A 21,840-nucleotide genomic window follows, 5' to 3' on the forward strand; every position below is an offset into this window, starting at 1 on the left:
GGCAGAAAGAATCCTGTTCTACAGAGTGGTAGGTCACCAGATCCTTGTAAATTAAACATCCATCCAATATGCTGAGATAAAGTAGATGCAAATGTATATGGTAGAGTTGCTTATAGAATTATATTTTCTTTACTTACAAGGACCCATTTATTCAACCTAACTTTTTTTCTGGTCAAGGTTTTTAGGGGGAAAACTCAAATTTTTTTCTGGAAAAAACCGTTTTAGAGATTTATCATACCCCAAAGCTGCTAAAAATCTGAATCCAACAATCCCCAAGGTACCGGTCTCAGCTCTCACTTCTTCCTCTAACAACCGCCTTTCGCTAGATGAAATAATAGTAAATAATAGTAAATAACAAGGAGAACTGTAATAGTCTGTATAAAGGGACTAATAAAATAATATAAAATGATAATGGCACCTCCAAATTTCCTTGCTAATACGGAAAGACTGACCTATGGGTGTTTGATGGAGGGTGTTAATAGTGCCCCTATAAAGTCATATTATATTATATCGCCAGACTAATGGATAAAGATGGCCATAGACGCACAGATAATATCGCACAAAACTAATTTTCATACGATATTCGTTGCGTGTATGGTTGAAAAAGAGCCGACCGATATCGGCAGAAGACTTGGATATCGGTCGGCTCGTCGATCAGGCTGGACAGAAACTTTTGATCGGGTGCCTCTGAAGGAACCCAAACATCGGCCATTGTTAGTGCTGAATCGTCAGATACAGGTAGAATTCTATTGTTTCTATATGTATATCTGACGATTCGGCTCTACACGTGTCTATTGAAACCAACGATCTTTCTTGGAAAGATCCTTTCCAAGAAAGATCGTAATAGTTATGTCAATGGCCACCTTTACACAGATCACCTGTGGCCAGATTGGCAACAGATGAAACAAGCCTTAAGGTGGCCATAGACGCAAAGATCATCTTGTTTGGCGACATCACCAAACGGGCGAATCTTTCCTCGATATGCCACTAACGGGCACAGCTATATCGGGGGTAATCTGAACGTTCGGCCCTATGGCCGAACGATCAGATTACCATGAGAGCGCAATGGGCTCCAGCGGGATGGTCGGGACAAAATCAAACCTGTCCGATCAGCCAAGCGGCCGATCTCCGCTGAACGAAAAATATCGGGGCTCTCCTCACACGATCCGAAAATCGTACGAATCCTCGATTTGTACGATAGGATCTTTGCGTCTATGGCCACCTTTACTTGTAATTACAAAGCATAGCCATAGGAGTGAACCAGGGCCTTACCTGTCTGCTCACATAGAGCAGAGGCAAATCAAACAGCACAGAAACACCAGGTCCCTGGTTCAACTCCAGGTAAGGTGTTAACATCGAGTTTTCTAAACATCAATCAAACGATCTGAATTGACACGTGATTTTGTAGTGACGTTTTGTCACTCCGATTTTTATTTATTGATAAATGAGTTAAAATTGTGAAAGGAAGTTTGGTCGGATTTGTTTTCAGGAAAAATTTTGATTAATTCGAGTTTTAGCAAACCCCCGCCCCAAAGTTAAGGACTTTTGGAGGTGAGAACTTTTTAACGCAAATGTCTCCATACATATTAGTACATCAATATAAGAATAAAAACACATTTTATGGAAAAATAAAATGAATCACTTGATGAAATATCCTGAATTCTATCACTACTCCATAGTTGCTTGATGTCAAGTTCCAGCCAGAACTCGCACTGTTTTTATTATTATGCGATGGATTACGTCCCTTTGCAATGCTGTTTTCATAAAAAGGAACATTATCACATAGCAGCAGTGATCTGAATTTGTCGCGTTTACCCGGAAAATTTGCGAATTTCCCGGGAAATTTGTGAAATATCGAAAAATTCGCAAAAGAGCCCCAGCGTCTTATTTTTGATGCCGGTGTCTGTTTCTTGGACGCCGGCGTATGTTTTTTTGATGCCGGCACAAATTCGCTTGCGAAAATGTGGCGGCGTCCAAAAAAAAAGGACGCCGGCGTCCAAAAAAACGCATAAATAAATTCGCCCATCACTACATAGCTGAACTCTCTTGAGAAAGGGCACTCCCTCCTCTCTTTAAAGTTTAGTCATAAAAAGCATATGGGCTGGTCGTGCTTAAATGTCATAAGAAAAGAAAATAATTTATCAAAATTCAAATTGTAATATGGAACTTAATTACTAACACACTAGCGAGTACAGTACATACAGTCCTACAATCCCTGCGTATCCTTCTACCTCTATGGACTCTACTCAGGAAGGAAATGTGTTTGATCCCAACAGTTCAAAATATCTGTAGAAAAAATGATTCCCCTAAATGAATCAACAGAGTTACTTAGAGCTATTTAGGCTAGAGACAACTATGAAAAGCTCCAGCAACTGGGTCATTAAAGGGGCTGTTCACCTTTTTTGATGTATAAAGTGATATTTGGAGACAATTTGCAAATGGTTTTCATTTATTTGTGGTTTTTGAATTATTTAGCTTTTTATTCAGCCATTTCTGATTTCGGCCATCTGGTAGCTAGGGTCCAAATTCCCCTAGCAACCATACATTAATTTGAATAAGAGACTGGAATATAAATAGGAGAGGCCTGAATAGAAAGAGGAGTAATACAAAGTAGCAATAACAATACATTTGTAGCCTTACAGAGTATATGTTTTTAGATGGGTCAGTGACCCCCCATTTGAAAGATGGAAAGAGTCAGAAGAAAAACACAAATACTTCAAAAACTAAATAATGAAGGTCAATTGAAACGTTTCTTAGTACTGGCCATTCTATAACATACTAAAAGGTAAACTATCCCTTTAAATGCTAGGGCAAACTGTATTATTTTATTTCTCAGCTGCTGTGACATAAACTGGAATGTATCATAAAATATTTTATATTAAGTAGAGAAAAGATTACAATTTGTTTAAAAAAACAAACTATAACCCCCCCCCCACTTCAACTTTGAAATCAAAAGCCTAAAGCACCAGACTACCAGATATCCAGCTGTTTTTGGTTAAAAACATGTCTTGCATCAAAAGCAGCTAAAATAACGTTTTAAAAAAACAATAGCTATTGAAAGTAAAAGTATAGTACTTTATACTAAAATAATAGATTCATTCTCAACAGCTATTGAAAGAAAAGTATTGTTGTTTATACTTAAATAATTGATTAATCCTCAGTATCTATTAAAATAAATGTATACTTAGTGATGCGCGAAACGGCGCCGGCATCTCGTTTTTGACGCCGGCGCCCGTTTTTTGATGCTGGCGAATTTTTTCGGGTGAATTTTCACGGGCATTTCGCGAATTTATTCGCTGGCGGCGAATCGCGCAAATTCGCCGCGAATTCGCACCTGGCCCATCACTGTGTATACTACTTTATAATAAAATAATCGATTCATTCTCAACAGCTATTGAAAGAAAAGTATTGTTGTTTATACTAAAATAATTGATTAATCCTCAGTATCTATTAAAATAAATGAATAGTACTTTATACTAAAATAATTGATTAATTCTCAACAGCTATTGAAAGTTAAGTATATTACTTTATACTAAAATAATTGATTAATCCTCAGTAGCTATTAAAATAAATGTATAGTACTTTATAATAAAAAAAACGTATTTATCAAATTGATTAGGTGGCCAGCTCCTCATCCACCCTGTTGGTAGACCCTAGACAAAGGCAGTCTCAATAAATTAGACCACAGCCAAACAAGTCCTTAAAATGCAGTCATAAGTAGTGATGGGTGAATTTGGTGCATTTCTCTTCGCTGAAAAATTCCCAAATTTCCAGTGAAATCCGCGAAACGGCAAAAACATTTTTTGACGCCGGTGAATTTTTGCGGCCGAATAAATTCACCCATCACAAGTCATAAGCCCTATATGACACCTTGTGAATGTTCTTAGTAAGTAATGGGGTCACCCACTATGAGAGATCTGAAGAGCTGGCCATCAGAAGATGCAGACTTGGCCATAAAGCGAGATTGAGAGATAATAGTCTGAGGTTTTATTTTACTAACAATACGTCTTAACAGAAGTCTTTAGACTAGATCAGTATGGGTATGAACATCACACTGATTCTACTTTAGGCATGAACAATGTCAATATATCTTGGAAAGATATATGCATCTTGGTGTTGACTTTTTAGCTTAGCAACAGGAGAGTTGCACAGTATATATGCAACCCGTCTATTTCTAAGCCTGCACCAAACACCCTCAAACAATCTCATTCTCTTCTGGAGCAGCTGAGAAAAATCAGGATGCAAAGATATTGCATTGAATTACCGGATTTCTTAATTCTCTGAGCTGTTGCAGCTGTCGATTGTGACAAACACAATGGAGGAAAATGCAATAACGGTTTGAGATACGTTATCCAGAAAGCTCTATATTACGGGAAGGACATCTCCCATTGGGGCAAATTCACTAAGGCGCGAAGCGCCAAACACTAGCGTTAATTCGCTAGCGTTTGGCATTTTCGCTACTGCGCAAATTCACTAACGAACGCTGGCGTAGTTTCGCTAGTGTTACTTCGCAACCTTACGCCAGGCGAATCTTCGCTAGCGACAAAACTGTGCAAATTCACTAACTTGCGCAGTGTACTGAACGCTACCTTTTTACGCTAGACTTCCTTCGCCACCTCAGACCTGGCGAAGCGCAATAGAGTAGATAGGGATTGTTTCAAAAAAAGTCAATTTTTTTTCTAAGTCCCAAAAAACGCTGGCGTGTTTTCTACATGATGGGTGATAGGCTGAAAAAGATCAAAAAATTTTTGGGGCTCCCCTTCCTCCCCCCTACATTTCCTGACTCATGGCAACTTACCTAGACAGTGGGCACATGTGTAGGGCAAAATAACATTTTTATTTGCAGATTTGAAGGTTTTCTAGGCATTTGTAGTGCAGATACGTGTTCCTCCATTGAAATTTGAATTTCGCGCCGTATGCAAATTAGCCTTCACTAGCGTAACTTCGCTTTACATAGCGAATCAACGCTAGCGCAACTCCGCAACCTTACGCTACCCCTGTGCGCAACTTTGGATTTTAGTGAATTTGCGAAGCGCTGGCGAAACTACGCCTGGCGAAGTGCGGCGAAGTTGCGCCTGGCGCAACTTCGCATCTTAGTGAATTTGCCCCATAGACTCCATTTTATCTAAATAATCCAAATTTTTAAAAATGATTCCCTTTTTCTGTGTAATAATAAAACAGTAATTTGTACTTGATCCCAACTAAGATATAATTAATCCTTATTGGAGGCAAAACCAGCCTATTGGGTTTATTTCATGTTTATATGATTTTCTAGTAGACTTAAGGTATGAAGATCCAAATTTTAGAAATTATTTTGGATCTGTTATCCAGAAAACCCCAGGTCCCAGACATTCAGGACAACAGGCCCATACCTGTAAATCGGTGGGAGGGTGTCACGGTCAGCACCCAACACCAGAACAAATGCCAAGCACCTTGGTCTCGGCTTGTGCTTCACCTGTAGTGTGATTGCCTTTGGCCTCGAGAGGAGCCCTCGGCAGAGGGGCACGACTGTTAGCGAGAGTCTTTGGACAGAAGATCGTAGTACAAGGCGTCAGGCAATAGAGTAGTCAGATCAGGCCGGGTCGGGGCAGGCAGAGAATAATCGTAGTCAGACAGGCAAGGGTCAAACCAGGAAGTCAATCAGAGGGTTAATCAGAAGAGGTAGTCGGTATACAGACAAGGGTCAGGATCCAGAGGTCAGAATAGTCAAAAGCCAGGCAGGGGTCACACAAGGAATCAAACAGGTTCAAACCAGGCTAGCAAACGCTTAGAAAGCACCACTAACAAACTCCTATCACGGGCAGCGTGTAAAAAGAAAATGTATCTTTAAATACCTTTTAAATTTCACGCTATTGCGCACTGACATCATCACGCCAGCACGCCTGCGCCTTTAAATCCCAAGGAGGCGCACCATGCGCGGCGAAAGGAACCGGCGGGCGTCCCTGCCGTCCCCCCACTAGACTACCAGGGTGAGTAGTTTTTATCACAGAGGGTGAGCACTGTAGTGGACCCTTACCTCATGCATTTTACTCACATTACTTGCTAGTTGGTCACAGGATTTTTAAACCTTATAATTTTACCATTGCTGATATACTATGGGAGGTTTCCCTTGTGCACTCTCCAAGCATTTTGGATAACAGATCCCATACCTGTACAAGGAAAGTTTTAAGGATGCAGCATTTTTGGATCTTTAATTACTTCCAGTTCTCTAGTTTTTTTGTTCTGTCATATTTTTTGTGAGATTTCAAGATGAAAGCCTTGACATAAAAAAAAAATCACATTTCCACCATTGTCACTGTGCTATTAAAGGGTGGTTCACATTATCATTAACTTTTAGTATGTTATAGAATGGCCAATGCTAAGCATTTTTTTTCAATTGATCTTCATTATTTATTTTGTATAGTTTTTTTCAATTATTTGTGTTCTTCTGTTTCCAGCTTTTTCAAATTGCTGGAATTTCAAGCTGGAGAGCTGTTGAATAAAAAGCCGAAAACGCACCAATAGTAAAGAATGAAAACCAATTGCAAATTGTTTCAGAATATCACTCTCTACATCATGCTAAAACGTAATTTAAAGATGAACATCCCCTTTAACGTTATACAGACGACTATTAGGGATGTCGCGGACTGTTCGCCCGCGAACTAATTTGCGTGAACATCGACCGTTCGCGTCCGCCGAATGTTCGCGAACGTTGCGCAACGTTCGCCAATTTGGGTTCGCCTTAGCTGGCGCTTTTTTTTGCCATTTCTCCCCCAGACCAGCAGATACATGGCAGCCAATCAGGAAGCTCTCCCTCCTGGACCACCCCCACACCCCCTGGACCACTCCCCTTCCATATATAAACTGAAGCCCTGCAGCGTTTTTTCATTCTGCCTGTGTGTGCTTGGAAGAGCTAGTGTAGGGAGAGAGCTGTTAGTGATTTGAGGGACAGTTGATAGTAACTTTGCTGGCTAGTAATCTACTTGATACTGCTCTGTATTGTAGGGACAGAACTCTGCAGGGATTTGAGGGACATTTTAGGTTAGGTAGCTTTGCTGGCTAGTAATGCCACCTAGCTGTGTGAGCTTGTTCACATTCTGTCTAAATAATAACAATAATAATTCCGTGTCCGTAAACACCACCTGAGTGATGTTTTTACAGCAGCAATAATATATTCCGTATCCACTACTGTATACGTTGCCCTTGCAGGCATTGTTTGCCCAGTCTTTAACCAAGTGCCACCTAGCTGTGTGAGCTTTTTCACATTCCATGTCCAGAAACACCACCTGAGTGACGTAGTGTGATTTCTGCCCTTTACAGCACAAAACGCAGCGCTGTGTCAACAATGTATTTTTCAGATACATTTTTGCCCTTGATCCCCCTCTGGCATGCCACTGTCCAGGTCGTTGCACCCTTTAAACAACTTTAAAATCATTTTTCTGGCCAGAAATGTCTTTTCTAGCTTTTAAAATTCGCCTTCCCATTGAAGTCTATGGGGTTCGCAACGTTCGCGAACCGTTCGCATTTTTGTCCGGACGTTCGCGAACATGTTCGCGAACATTTTTTCCGACGTTCGCTACATCCCGACTATAACGACTATAATAAATCTATAATGTGCAACTCAATCTTCAATAAACTTACTTAAAAGTTACTTATAGTTCCCATTTAATCCGAAAAGGATATTGTGACCCTGACAGAGTTTTATACAAAACTGCCTCCTTCTATAAAACAGTAAATAATAGTGTGTGCCTCATTGCGTCAGATTTACCAGCAGGTCCTGTTTCTTGCGTAATTTATGAAAGACCCATTTATGCAAGAAACCTAATAAACCAGTGTAGACAAAACAATCATCTTGAGAAATCAAATATTTTATAGGTCGCGTTACAGCATACATTGGGAAAGTCATAACCACCGCCTGCATTAGCTAATAATAGACCAACACACCCTACATACAGTATATAATACATAAGGGTTAGAGAATAGAGAACGTTTGCCCTGTTGGACAAAGAAAGGTAAGTTATTTCCATTCAAACTAATCAGGCACCTTTAACTGAATAACTAAAATATTTCGTATTATTTTTCCATTTCACAAATTATCGACAAAGGAAATAGATACAACATCCTTCATTCCAGCGTTACTTTGCTTAAGAGGTATTAGAGCATTAGCCCCCAGTTCTCTGTATGGTTGAAACTGAAGTTCTAATTTAATTAAAGTCAGGTAAAAACCTATAATTGAATCATTTCGACCAGATTCAATCTTATGAGAAAATCACATTTTCTTATTCAATTACAAATGTCACCTAGACATCTACTGAGTTTTCATGAGATAAACGGGCAGATTCAGTTCTCGTGGTTTATCACGTGAAAACTCATGAACGAGATCCCTGAGGTCTGTTTGTAATGTCTTCTAATGTAGTTGTAAATAGTAATTATGTTTCCTTGTAAGTTACTTTCCTCCAGAGAAAACATCCCCAACCTTGTCAGTCTCCCCTCATAATTTAACTCTTCCCTCCCTCTAACCAATTTAGTTGCACTTAGTCTCTGCACTCTCTCCAGCTCATTTATATCCCTCTTAAGGACTGGAGTCCAAAACTGCCCCCATACTCCAGATGAGGCCTCACAAGGGACCTAAAAATTATGTTTTTATCCCTTGAGTTAATGCCCTTTTTTATGCAAAACTTTACTACTTTAGTAGCAACAGTGTGATACTGCCTACAGTTACACAGCTTGTTATTTAATACTGAATGTCCAACCTCCTCTTAACTTGTTTTTTTTTTTTATGATCTAGACTGCCAAAAATGAAGACACTCGCAAAAATCTTCCTTATGACCTTAGGTAAGGATATATTTATAGAGAGGGAGATTTGGGGGGTTTTTTCATACAAAAGGAGGAATTTCATCTAAAATGAGCAGAAAATAAAATATATTTTTATGTGTTATTGTAGCTGTGATGGAGGATATAGTAATGTGTTTTACAAACAGTGGGGTTCAGTAATAAAAGTAACAAAGTTTGAATCAGGTCTAGTTACCCACTGCAGTCAATAAGATTGCAATAAAGCTTTCTTATAGAAATCTGAAAGTCGGCTTAAATGATTTATCTGTTTATAATATCATTTGGTCAAAAGCTGAGTGCGTTCTCCCAAATATAAACGTATGGGGTTATTTAACAAAATCCAAATTTTTCTACCAATTTTAATTAAAAATAAATCCATGATTTTGCCTTTTTTATCATTTAAAATACTTGGAAAATTTGGGTTGACAATATAAACTTTAAAAATCGGTGGAAATCTTTGGATTATTGTACGAAACCCAGCACCCAAAAATCTCGTTTTTTTTTTCCCTCTAGTAAAGTAGTAGTAGTTTTTCTAGTGAAAAAAAATAAAGATTTTTCAAGATTTCACAATCCGGCCTTTAATAAATAACCCACTTTATATTTGTTCCAGAAACACTCACTTATTTTGTGTAGTAAATTGTGCAGAAAAGTAAGGCTGTAACTGCTTTCACTTTTATTTCATCAAGCCAATCTTTATTTAGTCACTAGCATTTAACTATGCATTTATTAAGTACAGGGCTCCTCTCAATTTAAAAAAGAGCGTAGCAGATCATTTTCTTGTGCTCTATATCAATTGTACGCTGGGCAATGGGAAATAAGGCCCTGAGAACTCATTATAGTTTCTGTTTTAACTCAGGCATTTACTGAATATAAGTGTAAGAAGAATCAATTGTCCACTACTGATGTAATAACGAACAAATACATGTGGATTTTCTTAATTACAAAATAGAGACACTTTCAACAAGCAGTAATTATGTGGCTACTGCGTATCGTGACGGCGCTATATAAATAAATGATGATGATGACTACCACAAGTTGCCCTTTTAGGTTATGTCCTACTTTTGGTTGAGATAACCAATGACCTGTAGGATAAGATACTGGAATTATCATTACATTACAATGGAACTTTTTGTTTTTAGCTGTAGGCCTAATGGTGATGCTGATGGTCGAAGCACAGAAAAACGATGATGTAAAAAAACCAGGTCAGTAAAACCCTTGACGAAAGGTTGGACCTTTTAAGGGGAAACTGTTCTTAAAAAAGACAAACAACCACAGGTATGCAGGAATATTCCCAGTGTCGGACTGGGACACCAGGGGCCCACCAAAAAACCTTTGACTAGGGGCCCACCAATTAATCTTAGACCAGGGGCCCACTCTTAGTACTATTATTCATCCTCTCCTCACTCAACCTCTATTCTCCTAGTCTCTTTTCTTTACATAATATAATCTATTATTCCATCTATTTAGCCACTTTGTTCTCATAGAAATAGGGAATGGCCATGAAATAGGCCTAATTTCTATCAGCATAAGGGCCCACTGACACCTTGGCCCAACTGGGACTTTTCCTGGTATCCTGGTGGGCCAGTCCAACACTGAATATTCCTGTGCCTCCTGTTATTAAATAAACCATCTTCTCATCAATGGATCACAACTATCACTAATAACAAGCTTGTGCTTTTTAACTGCACCTGCTTCTTCCTTCCTAGTACTACAACCCTTTCTAATAGTTAAGGCAAAATTAGTAATCTGCAATTCTACATCAATTAAATTTTCTTCCAAGCATACTGTATATGTTTATTTCTGTTGGCCCATTTGCTCCACGCTGTGTCAAAAAGAGTTATTACACCATGAATTGCCCATTCTTTAGAAAGATCTTGCATGCAGAAAATAATTTGGGGCAGAAACTGAGTTTATTGGTTTGGTTGAAGCCTTTAGCCATAAACTCGTTGAATAAATCCAGTAAACCAGACCTGTCCTACAGGTTTCTGTTTGGATGAACCTGTTTACATATGTGAGCCAGGAGGCTTAGGGATCAGGCCTGTGAGTGCAGAAGGTCCTCATAAAAACTATTTAGTATATAATACTAGTCAAAATAATGTTACAGAAAACAACACGACTGTCAGTAGAGCATATGGAATACATTTACATCTTTATATAAACAGAACTGGCTGTGGCTTCTGTAAGAAATTCCAAGGCCTATTTTGAAACCCAGTTTGGATCTGTTTATAAGCACCTTATATGGTTTTACTTGTGTGTGTAGGGATTTAGTCAGGGACACATATACTAATGACCAGAGATAACTTTAATATTATGGGGAACATGTGAGTTCAGATTCTTTTGACGTCACCTTTCTTGTTTTTCCAGTTAAAGTCTGTGGGCGCAATGAGGAGTATAGTACATGCATGAACAATTGCCCACTGACCTGTGCTAATAGGCATGAGCAAATTGCATGCATCCAAGTGTGTCTGAAAGAGGGGTGTCAGTGTAAACATGGCTACCTCAGGAACAGAAGGGGAATCTGCGTCCTTGAAAAGAATTGTATCTGAGCTTGCAGTCTGGGCTGGAGCCAGGAGCCAACTTCATGTTTTCTCCTATGAACCTGGATTCAGAGTGTGCCAAAAAAAAAAAAATAACTGCGTTTGTTGGTACAGCCGAAATAATTGTGTCACCTTTTTAAGCCTCTGACATATTATAGTACATGCTTTGCTTTTCAATATTTGGTCCTCATGCTTAGCCATAATTGCTTCTGTACTCAAAAATAAACTATAAATTTAAGTGCCTGACCTTAGTACTGATGTCTTCAATTTGTTCTCTGTTTGAGAAGAGTGAGGATAAAAGACTTTATGACACTGAAGTTCAGCAGTGTAACCATGGGTATCATTGTGCAACCACTAAAATGATATAAAGCACTGCTCTCCAACTTATGTGCTACTGAGAGCCGGATTTTTCTGGCCTACTTGGTGGAGGGCAGATAACAGAAGTCACTATTGACCGCTCCCTGTTTTTAAACCACATCCATGTTACCACAACAACTTTTAAAACAATGTCCACAGTAATGGTGGTAGCACAATTAAAAACCAAATGGTTGGTGCTCACTGCAGGGATATCACTTATTTGTGAAAAATTTAAGTAATATTAAAATGTACCCTTAAATCTTCCTCTTCCCCTGTGGATAATACAGCAACCCCCATCACATGATTAAATACCTTAGGGGCCCCTAACAATTTCCAAATGCTAAAAAACCCCTACCAGGCTCACGTCCCGCAGGTAGTGTAGGGCAGGCAGAGTATGGCACACACAAAGCTTAGGGCAGGCAGAGTATGGCGCACACACAGGGAGCATATGGCAGGCAGAGAATGGCGCACAAGGAGCACAGGGCAGGCATAGTATGGCACACACATGGAGTATAGGGCAAGCAGAGTATGGCACACACAGGGAGCATAGGGCAGGCAGAGTATGGCGCACAAGGAGCACAGGGCAGGCATAGTATGGCACATACATGGAGTATAGGGCAAGCAGAGTATGGCACACATGGGGAGCATAGGGCAGGCAGAGAATGGCACACAAGGAGCACAGGGCAGGCAGAGTATGGCACACACAGGGAGCATAGGGCAGGCAGAGTATGAGACACACAGGGAGCCTAGGGCAAGCAGAGTATGGCACACATAGGGACCATAGGGCAGGCAGAGTATGACACACACAGGACAGGCAGAGTATGGCACACACAGGGAGTATAGGGCGGGCAGAGTATGACACACAGGGAGCATAGGGCAGGCAGAGTATGACACACACACAGGACAGGCAGAGTATGGCACACACAGGGAGTATAGGGCAAGCAGAGTATGGCACACACAGGGAGCATAGGGCAGGCAGAGTAAGACACACAGAGAGCATAGGACAGGCAGAGTATGGCACACACAGGGAGCATATGGCAGGCAGAGTATTTTACAGGTGTGAACAATGCCAGAGTTTAAAGTCTGAATTTGAGGTGTAAACAATGCAGGGGTTAGTTAATCTCTCACTAATGATACCTTTTAAAGTTTACACAAGACAAGCAATCACAGCAGGCAGATTTTCATGTGGGGGACCACACAAGGGTGGCTGTGGGCCACCAGTTGGACAGCCCTGCTACAAAGAATGCCTAAAGAAATCATATTCAAAGATGCAAAAAAGACTCACTATAGCAATGTGCAAAGAAACCCAATAGTGAGCACTTGCCTATGTCCACCTGTTAAAGCCAAGGTTGCAGAACCCTTCCACAATTTAAGTTGTTCACTAAAACAGAAGGCCTTACTTACAAACATTTTGGCATGGTAGAAAATGCAAATGAAAATTTGGCAAACTCTCCTGGTTTTTGTATTTTGCAAAGAACTGGGCATTGATAATTCAGTGCTACATGTGATAACCAGTGGTGCATCCAAAGTCGGCAATCCTTCCCATGCCCCCCTCTAAAGTAGATCCCTGCACACGGGGTGACTTCCAGCAGACCCTGTGTGACATGTTCTAGAACTTTGTCAGTCCTATTTTATACAAATAATGAAGCCGGGACTTTTGCCTCTGATTAGGATAGAATAGATGAATAGAATATAAAAAGTTAAAACTGCCAATATTGCATTTATTTGTGAGTGGGTTTTATTTGCTGCGTTTTCACAGAAAATCCTTCATTTTCAAGCAGCAAATCATTCAGTGTTGCAATCATCTTTTAGGACGCAGTCTCCTTGGCTGTTAGAGAAATACCCCTCCTGACAGAAACAGCCGTCAACGCATTTTCTTCCGCAGGGAGTAAAGAAATTTAGGTTTTGGCAGTTGAAGGGACATTGGCTGCCGCAGCTATTGAACTGTCGCTTTTCATGCTCACAGATGCACTTACCTCCTGTCACATAAACACACGAGCACACAACAAATGTTAAAGAAATGTTAAAGTTTTAAATAACGTCAGAATCTTTTATTAATACAGGTATGGGATCCGTTATCCAGAAAGCTCAGAATTACAGAAAGGCCGTCTCCCATAGACTCCATTTTATCCAAATAATCCAAATGTTTACAAATGATTTCACCTTTTCAGTGTAATAATAAAACAGTCGCTTGTACTTGATCCCAACTAAGATATAATAAATCCTTATTGGAAGCAAAACCAGCCTATTGGCTTTATTTGGAGGCCCATTTTCAAAGGTCGAATTTCGAATTCATTTGAAGAAATTCGAATATACTCACAATTCGACTGGGAGGTTATTTAAGAAAAATTTTGAATGACTTATATTCGATCGAATAGTCCCGACCCGAAAATTGTAATCAAATTCAGTTACCTCGAATGTCAGGAAGGCAATTAACATTTTCAAATTGTTCAACAGGTTTTAGGTTGCGAATATTAAAATAAGAACTTTTTCCATGGTCGTGTGATAAAGCTCAGATTCGAATATACATTCAAATTGGGGGATTAAAATTAGAATGTGTGAATAGTGATGGGCAAATAAATTTGGCAGGCGCGTTTCACCGCCGGTGAATAAATTCCTGAAACTAACGCGAAAATTCACCGCTGAAAATCCCCAAACGGCAAAAAAAATTTGGACGCGCGTCTGAGAAGTTGCTTGCGTCAAAACCGTCACTCGTCAACATTATTCAGATTTCTACTTACTTTAACGCCGGCATCAAAATTGACGTGGGCATCAAAATTTGCCCATCACTATGGGACAGATTTATCAAGGGTCGAATTTCGAGGCTTAAAAAACCCTCGAAGTAAAATCGAAGGATTTTAGCACAAAAGGTTCGACCAAACGATGGAATAAAAATAGTTCGATCGAACGATAAAATAGTTTGAATAGAACGTTTCGAACAATTTTAAGCCATCGATCGAATATTTTTATTCGATCATAAAAAGTGCCCAAACCTATCTACAATGTCCCAAGTATTGAGTCAAAGGATTTTTTTAAAGAGACAGTACTTCAATTATCGAATGGTCGAACGATTTTTACTTTGAATCGTTCGAACCATTCGATCGAATTTGACCAATTCGATGGTCGATGTACCCAAAAAATTACTTCAAAATTCGAATATTTTTGGATTCAAACTATTCACTCGAGCTTAGTAAATCTGCCCCATTAAGTGTGAATTTTGACCCTTAATAAATCGGCCACCTAATATTTACATGATTTTCTAGTAGACTTAAGGTATGAAGATGAATTACAGAAAGATTCGTTATCCGGAAAGGCCCCAGGTCCCGGCCATTCTGGATAACAGGTCCCATACCTGTTCTGGAGGATATATGTATAAAATATATAGAAAGATCCCTTTACTCAAGTCCTGTACCTGCACATAAGGGGCACTGCTTCTCTTCCACACAAAGCATGGGGATATCTGCATGAAGAACGTATCCTTTGTTACAGAAACATCCCTCAGCGCAGTCATTCCGGCATATTGTGCCACTACGAAAGTTCTCGCAGGTCAAAGGACAAGTGGAGCCACATGTAGAATAATGCATGTTGTCGGGGCATTCTGTAAAAGGAAGCACAATAAATTACAAATGTTAATGACTTTTGGGTGCTGCTTCTATCTCAGAAATCACAAAATATAGAAAATTCATGTTCAATTTAGACCCCCTTTAAAGGAGAAACTCATCTAAAAATAAACTCTCTGATTGCTACATATATTTACGATTCATGTGCTTGAATGCTTAGGGGCACACATTGTCCCCTTGAAGCATCATACATGTGCTCTCCAATAAGACTCAGCACAAGGAACATGGATTTCTTCTACTGTTGTCTTGAGCCTATAGAACCTCCCTATCTCTCCAGTTTGCCTCAAAAAATTTTCCAAGCTTCCAAACATCAAGGAAATCTGTCTCTGGAACTTGTATTAGTAACACTAAAAACATTCTTGATCTACTACTGGTCAGCTGCTTCTAAGAGAGACTTTGCATTTTGAGCAAAGATGTTTAAAAACTTTTTTAATATGATAATATTATGGAAATGATTACTTGTGTCATTGAGTTCTTCTCCCTTCAGAAGGATCAGGGGGGCAGCTGTAACCATAGGATAAAAAAACATACATATTACCAGTCAGCCTAAATATTGAGGGGAAAATCCAACGCAAGGGGTGCTTGGAGACCTATTTATCAAAGTTTAATTTGTGTAATTTTAGAGGTTTTTCTACTCGGATAAACTCACATTTAAAAAAAAAAAAGTAAGTATTAACTTATTTAAAAATAAAATTGTGGGAAACACTTGAATACCTTGAGTGAGTTTACGACCTCAAAAAAATTAAATTAATATAAGAATAAATAGGACTAGGACAGCTCCCATTGACTTCTTCATGACCTTGCAAGCTTTTAGATGCCAAAGGTTAACATTTGAGTGTTTGAGTTCTTTAGCTATACTTGATACTTTATACTTGATTTAAGGGTTATTTATTTAAGATCCAGTTGTGTTATTTCTGGAGGGGGTAACTCTAATTTTTCAAGATTTATTATCCCGTGAGGCTGCTAAAAGTCAGAATTCGAAAATACTCTGAAACCTGCTGCGATCATGTAGAAGTCAATGGCAGATGTCCCTATCCCAGTTTGAAAATAACATGGTGTACACTGGGTTTTGTATGATAATCCAAAGAATTTTGGGTGTCAAACTCAATACATTCGGATAAAACAAATTGGATTGATGTTCATCAATTCTAATTTCTCAATTTTTTCTGATTGTCACTTGATTCAAATTTTTCACGTTTTTTCTCAATCCAATTTTTTCAATTTCAAATATTAGTAAAGAAGAGAAATTTGTGGATGGTCGATTTTGTTTTTATTAAAACCATGACAAAAATTTGGATTTTAGTAAATACCACCCTTTAGGTTTAACACAAATTGCAGTAGAAACCCAAATTGATTTAGACTTAGTCTGGGTATCTCTCTTCCTTTCTGCGTCTCTCTCATCTGCCATGTTTTGATATATGAAAACAATGTTCCCTTATTGGAAGAAGAATAATATGTTTTATGGGGCTCTGTGGATTATAAAATTATTATTTTGAATGACAGTTAGGTCATTTGGGGGCTCATTTTGCCTAGTAGATTTATTAGAGCTCATTCTTTTAAAATCACCAGAAATACTTGCAGGAGCCAGAGTCAGTTATTTTGTAAGATTTTGTTTATGCTGGAGTCAGTTATCAGAGTTATCTGCTAAATAAACAGAGCCTTCCCAAATGATAGATTGGATCTAATTTATTCAATCAATCAAAATCTGACACCCAAATCATGCAAGAAGAAGACTAAATGGAAACAGATGCTGAGAGATAAAATTGAAGATAAAATTAATTATTTCTGAAATGGTACCAAATGTTTGATTATATTTACAAAGTTTCTTATTTCAGTATGATGAAGTTGATATTTTCCTTTTCATTGAGTAAAGAAATTGTTTTCTTACAGTCCGCATCCATCCAACTGCGTATACGCCATGATTATTCTATGATCTGTGATTCAACCCAGTCAAGCAATTTGGCAACTATTTCCATATTTCCCAATCTATTTTAGGGAAGTTAGTCTGTAACCACGGGCTTTCAAATGGCACCAGCTACTTTGGTAAATAAAGCATCTAGGGGCAGATTTATCAAGGGTCGAATTTCGAAGTTAAAAATACTTCGAAATTCGATCATTGAATTGGAAAACTTCGACTTCAAATATTGAAGTCAAATTTTTTTTCATCGAATTTGGGTATCCTGCGGTAGAAGTAAAATCGTTCGATCGAACGATTAAATCCTTTGAATCGAAGATTCGAAGGATTTCAGCGATCGATCGTATGATTTTACTTCGACTTCCAAAAACGTAGAAAAATGCTCTAGAAGGTCCCCATAGGCTAACATAGCACTTCGGCAGGTGTAATTTGGCGAAGTATTGAAATCAAAGTTTTATTATCGAATGGTCGAATAATCAAACTATTTTACTTCGATCGAAGTCGATATCGTAGTATACTATTCAATGGTCGAAATATCCAAAAAATTACTTTGAATTTCGATTTTTTTTTTTTACTTCGAAAATTCCCTCGAATTCACTTCGACCCTTGATAAATCTGCCCCCTAAATACAACTTCCACTTTAACTGCTCGGTATACGATGTTAATAGAAGCAAAGTTCTGATCAAATAACTAAGCTAGCATACTTTGATAGCATACTTTTAGTAATAAAATAACAATGAAAATTTACCGAATAATATCACAAGTCCCACTGCAAGAAGATTCTGCATTCTCTTGCTTTTGCTGACAGATCTGAAAAAAGGGCAGAGTTAAGGATACAATTTCTTACTTGAAGAAATATCAGATGGGTCATTCAACCTCAGCAATTTCTCATGTAATGTAGAAGACTGGTATTTTACTATCATTGGAAAAGGTCAGGATTCTCTTACCACTTGTAAGAACTAGTCCAAAGCTTCCTTGGGACGTAAAGAAGCTGAGCTCTTATAAGGTGACAAATATGGGCTCCAGGCTGAGGGATGATGGAACATGGCATCAGCCTCTCTCTTTGTCGGCTGGTTCTGTTTCTTCCTTCATTAACAATACAGAGGGTTCTGCACCCATAGTCTCCACTAGAAGCTATTAGAGAAAATGAAGCAAATAGCCAATTAAAAAAAGTAAATAAATCAATTCTATCCATTTTCCCATTGGCATTTATCCCAGCTCTGGCAGTTCAATAAGCCATAATGGTGATTTATTAGCCATAAGAAGCTCACATGCGTATCCTTGCCCATTTTTGCACAAGAGTTGTGATTTCGACGTTGGGAAACAGAAGTGAATGTAGAAATACACTGGAGTGTTCCAGAGATTATAAAATAAATAGGGTGCAAAGATTGGACTAATATGAGTGGGGAACTTTTCCCATTTTGTGAATATTTTGCAAATGATGTCCATGCCGAAATTAGCCCCATGCAGGCTTGGCTGGTCTATTGAACATCTTCAGTTTGTTTTCTGATGGAACAGAGTGCTGAAATTGCTTGACAATCCACACCAAGTGCTTTCATCTGTCCGGCAGCACATTCCACTATGGGGATTAACAAACACATTTGTAGAGATAATGGCTCATGAGATTAGGGACATGGAATAGAAGAGAGCTGTAGAACTGAGAACAGTAGGGCATAGAAATGGTATGTGGGGACAAAAGCTGGTTCCAGATGATGCAGATCAACAATCCGCTCCTCCACTGCAGCTCGATGCTCCTGGCAGATTTTGGTATGAAATGTTGTCTGGACCCAAGCCGAGACAATGTATTAGGGTGAAGGCACATCGAGCAGCAGAGGATGTACTCACTGTATGTATGTACTCACTGTATGTATGTACTCACTGTATGTATGTACTCACTGTATGTATGTACTCACTGTGTGTATGTACTCACTGTATGTATGTACTCACTGTATGTATGTACTCACTGTGTGTATGTACTCACTGTATGTATGTACTCACTATATGTATGTACTCACTGTATGTATGTACTCACTGTATGTATGTACTCACTGTGTGTATGTACTCACTGTATGTATGTACTCACTGTATGTATGTACTCACTGTATGTATGTACTCACTGTATGTATGTACTCACTGTGTGTATGTACTCACTGTATGTATGTACTCACTGTGTGTATGTACTCACTGTATGTATGTACTCACTGTATGTATGTACTCACTGTATGTATGTACTCACTGTATGTATGTACTCACTGTGTGTATGTACTCACTGTATGTATGTACTCACTGTATGTATGTACTCACTGTGTGTATGTACTCACTGTATGTATGTACTCACTGTATGTATGTACTCACTGTGTGTATGTACTCACTGTGTGTATGTACTCACTGTGTGTATGTACTCACTGTGTGTATGTACTCACTGTGTGTATGTACTCACTGTGTGTATGTACTCACTGTATGTATGTACTCACTGTATGTATGTACTCACTGTATGTATGTACTCACTGTATGTATGTACTCACTGTATGTATGTACTCACTGTGTGTATGTACTCACTGTACAGTTACACAGAGTGGCAAAGCTATAGACATTGTCTCAGGCTTAAACTGAACTTGCTCGGATGTGTTCAGCTAAGTCTCCAGCTGATCATGGATGCAGTGCTCATTATCAATTATTCATGCATTTTAGATCCTTAATTGTTTGCCAAGACTGTCCAACTCTTTACTACCTACCGTCCCTGCAGTTCATGCAGTTTTCCTTCTACCTACCTTCTTCTACTCTATTCATACACACGAAGGGGCGCATTTACTAAGCTCAAGTGAAGGATTCGAATTTCAAAGTATTTTTTTTGGGTACTTCGACCATCGAATAGGCTACTACGACTTCGACCTCGATTCGAATGATTCTAAGTAAAAATCGTTAGACTATTCGACCATTCGAAAGTCGAAGTACACACAAAGGGGCGCATTTACTAAGCTCAAGTGAAGGATTCGAATTTCGAAGTATTTTTTTGGGTACTTCAACCATCAAATAGGCTACTACGACCTTCGACTACGACTTCGATTCAAATGATTCGAAGTAAAAATCGTTTGACTATTCAACCATTCGATAGTCGAAGTTCTGTCTCTTTAAAAAAAACTTTGACTACATACTTCAGCAGTTTAAACGTACCGAGGTCCAATGTTAGCCTATGGGGACCTTCCCCATCACTTTTCTAAGGTTTTTTTGATCAAAGGAAAATCGTTCGATCGATCGATTAAAATCCTTTGAATCGTTCAATCGAACGATTTTTCCTTTGATCACTCATTCGTAGGATTTGCGGTAAATCATTTGATTTCGAATTCGTAGGATTTTACATCAAGGGTCGAATTCGAGGGTTTATTAACCCTCGATATTTGACCCTTAGTAAATGTGCCCCATAGTGTAAGATACTCTTTCTTGGTACATCTCAGACAAATAGCACCCCATGCCTTTAAATGAGCGTGGAATAATGATGTTGGCAGGATTTTGAGTTCCACTTCTCACAGTCTTGGCCAGTGTAGTATATAATATTCCTATAGGTCCCTTGGCCCTGTAGCACCATATAATGTTTATCCTGAATCCAGCTTTACCTGTAGTGATCTTAGCTCTTTCCACACCCTTTTAAGCCATGTGCCCATTAACCAATATCTACTTGAAGTTCACCATGGAATAAACCAATTTAAGCATGAAGGTCATTACTTGGCATACGTGATATATTTTGCTGCATTTAAACGAGAAAAAATATTGAAATTATTTGGGGGCTGTATTAATAGGAATTTTTTCAATAATGGCTCATGGTAATACTCTGATTAAACCCAATAGCTCATGGCAATACTTTAATAAAGAACTGTATAAAAATATAACACAAAGAACTGTGCTACTGTTGAACCCAATGTCGTATGTTGAGCCCAATTTGGGGGCAAATTCACTAAAGCGCGAAGCACCGAACGCTAGCGTTAATTCGCTAGCATTGGCCATTTTCGCTACTGCGCAAATTCACTAACGAACGCTGGCGTAGTTTCGCTAGCGTTACTTCGCAACCTTACGCCAGGCGAATCTTCACTAGCGACGAAACTACGCAAATTCACTAACTTGCACAGTGTAGCGAACGCTACCTTTTACGCTAGACTTCCTTCGCCACCTCAGACCAGGCGAAGCGCAATAGAGTAGATAGGGATTGTTTCAAAAAAAGTCAAAATTTTTTCTAATTCCCAAAAAACGCTGGCCTGTTTTCTACATGACGGGTGATAGGCTGAAAAAGATTGAAAATTTTTTTGGGGCTCCCCTTCCTCCCCCCTACATTTCCTGACTCATGGCAACTTACCTAGACAGTGGGCACATGTGTAGGGCAAAATAAAATTTTTATTTGCAGATTTGAAGGTTTTCTAGGCATTTGTAGTGCAGATACGTGTTCCTTTTTGCGCCGTATGCAAATTAGCCTTCGCGAGCGCAACTTCGCTTTATATAGCGAAACAACGCTAGCGCAACTCCGCAACCTTACGCTACCCCTGTGCGCAACTTCGGATTTTAGTGAATTTGCGAACCGCTGGCGAAACTACGCCTGGCGAAGTGTGGC

General features: G+C 39.0%; 1 protein-coding gene across 1 annotated transcript; it reads left to right on the plus strand.

The window, feature by feature from the left end:
* Positions 1-7,932: 7,932 nt before the first annotated feature.
* LOC121395667 (chymotrypsin inhibitor-like) lies at positions 7,933-11,591 on the plus strand. The gene is made up of 4 exons (XM_041569765.1): positions 7,933-7,991; positions 8,768-8,814; positions 9,951-10,013; positions 11,176-11,591. Exons 2-4 carry the CDS (start codon positions 8,778-8,780, stop codon positions 11,355-11,357), a joined length of 282 nt encoding a protein of 93 aa, XP_041425699.1. The 5' UTR covers positions 7,933-7,991; positions 8,768-8,777; the 3' UTR covers positions 11,358-11,591.
* The last annotated feature ends 10,249 nt before the right edge of the window (positions 11,592-21,840 follow it).

This window comes from Xenopus laevis, chromosome 7L, assembly GCF_017654675.1.
Source record: "Xenopus laevis strain J_2021 chromosome 7L, Xenopus_laevis_v10.1, whole genome shotgun sequence".
Taxonomy (NCBI): domain Eukaryota; kingdom Metazoa; phylum Chordata; class Amphibia; order Anura; family Pipidae; genus Xenopus; species Xenopus laevis.

Coding starts and splice junctions, on each gene's coding strand:
- LOC121395667 (XM_041569765.1), top strand. CDS start 8,778: ATGAAGACACTCGCAAAAATCTTCCTTATGACCTTAG. Junction 8,815..9,950: donor AATCTTCCTTATGACCTTAG/GTAAGGATATAT, acceptor TTTTGTTTTTAG/CTGTAGGCCTAATGGTGATG. Junction 10,014..11,175: donor CGATGATGTAAAAAAACCAG/GTCAGTAAAACC, acceptor TTGTTTTTCCAG/TTAAAGTCTGTGGGCGCAAT.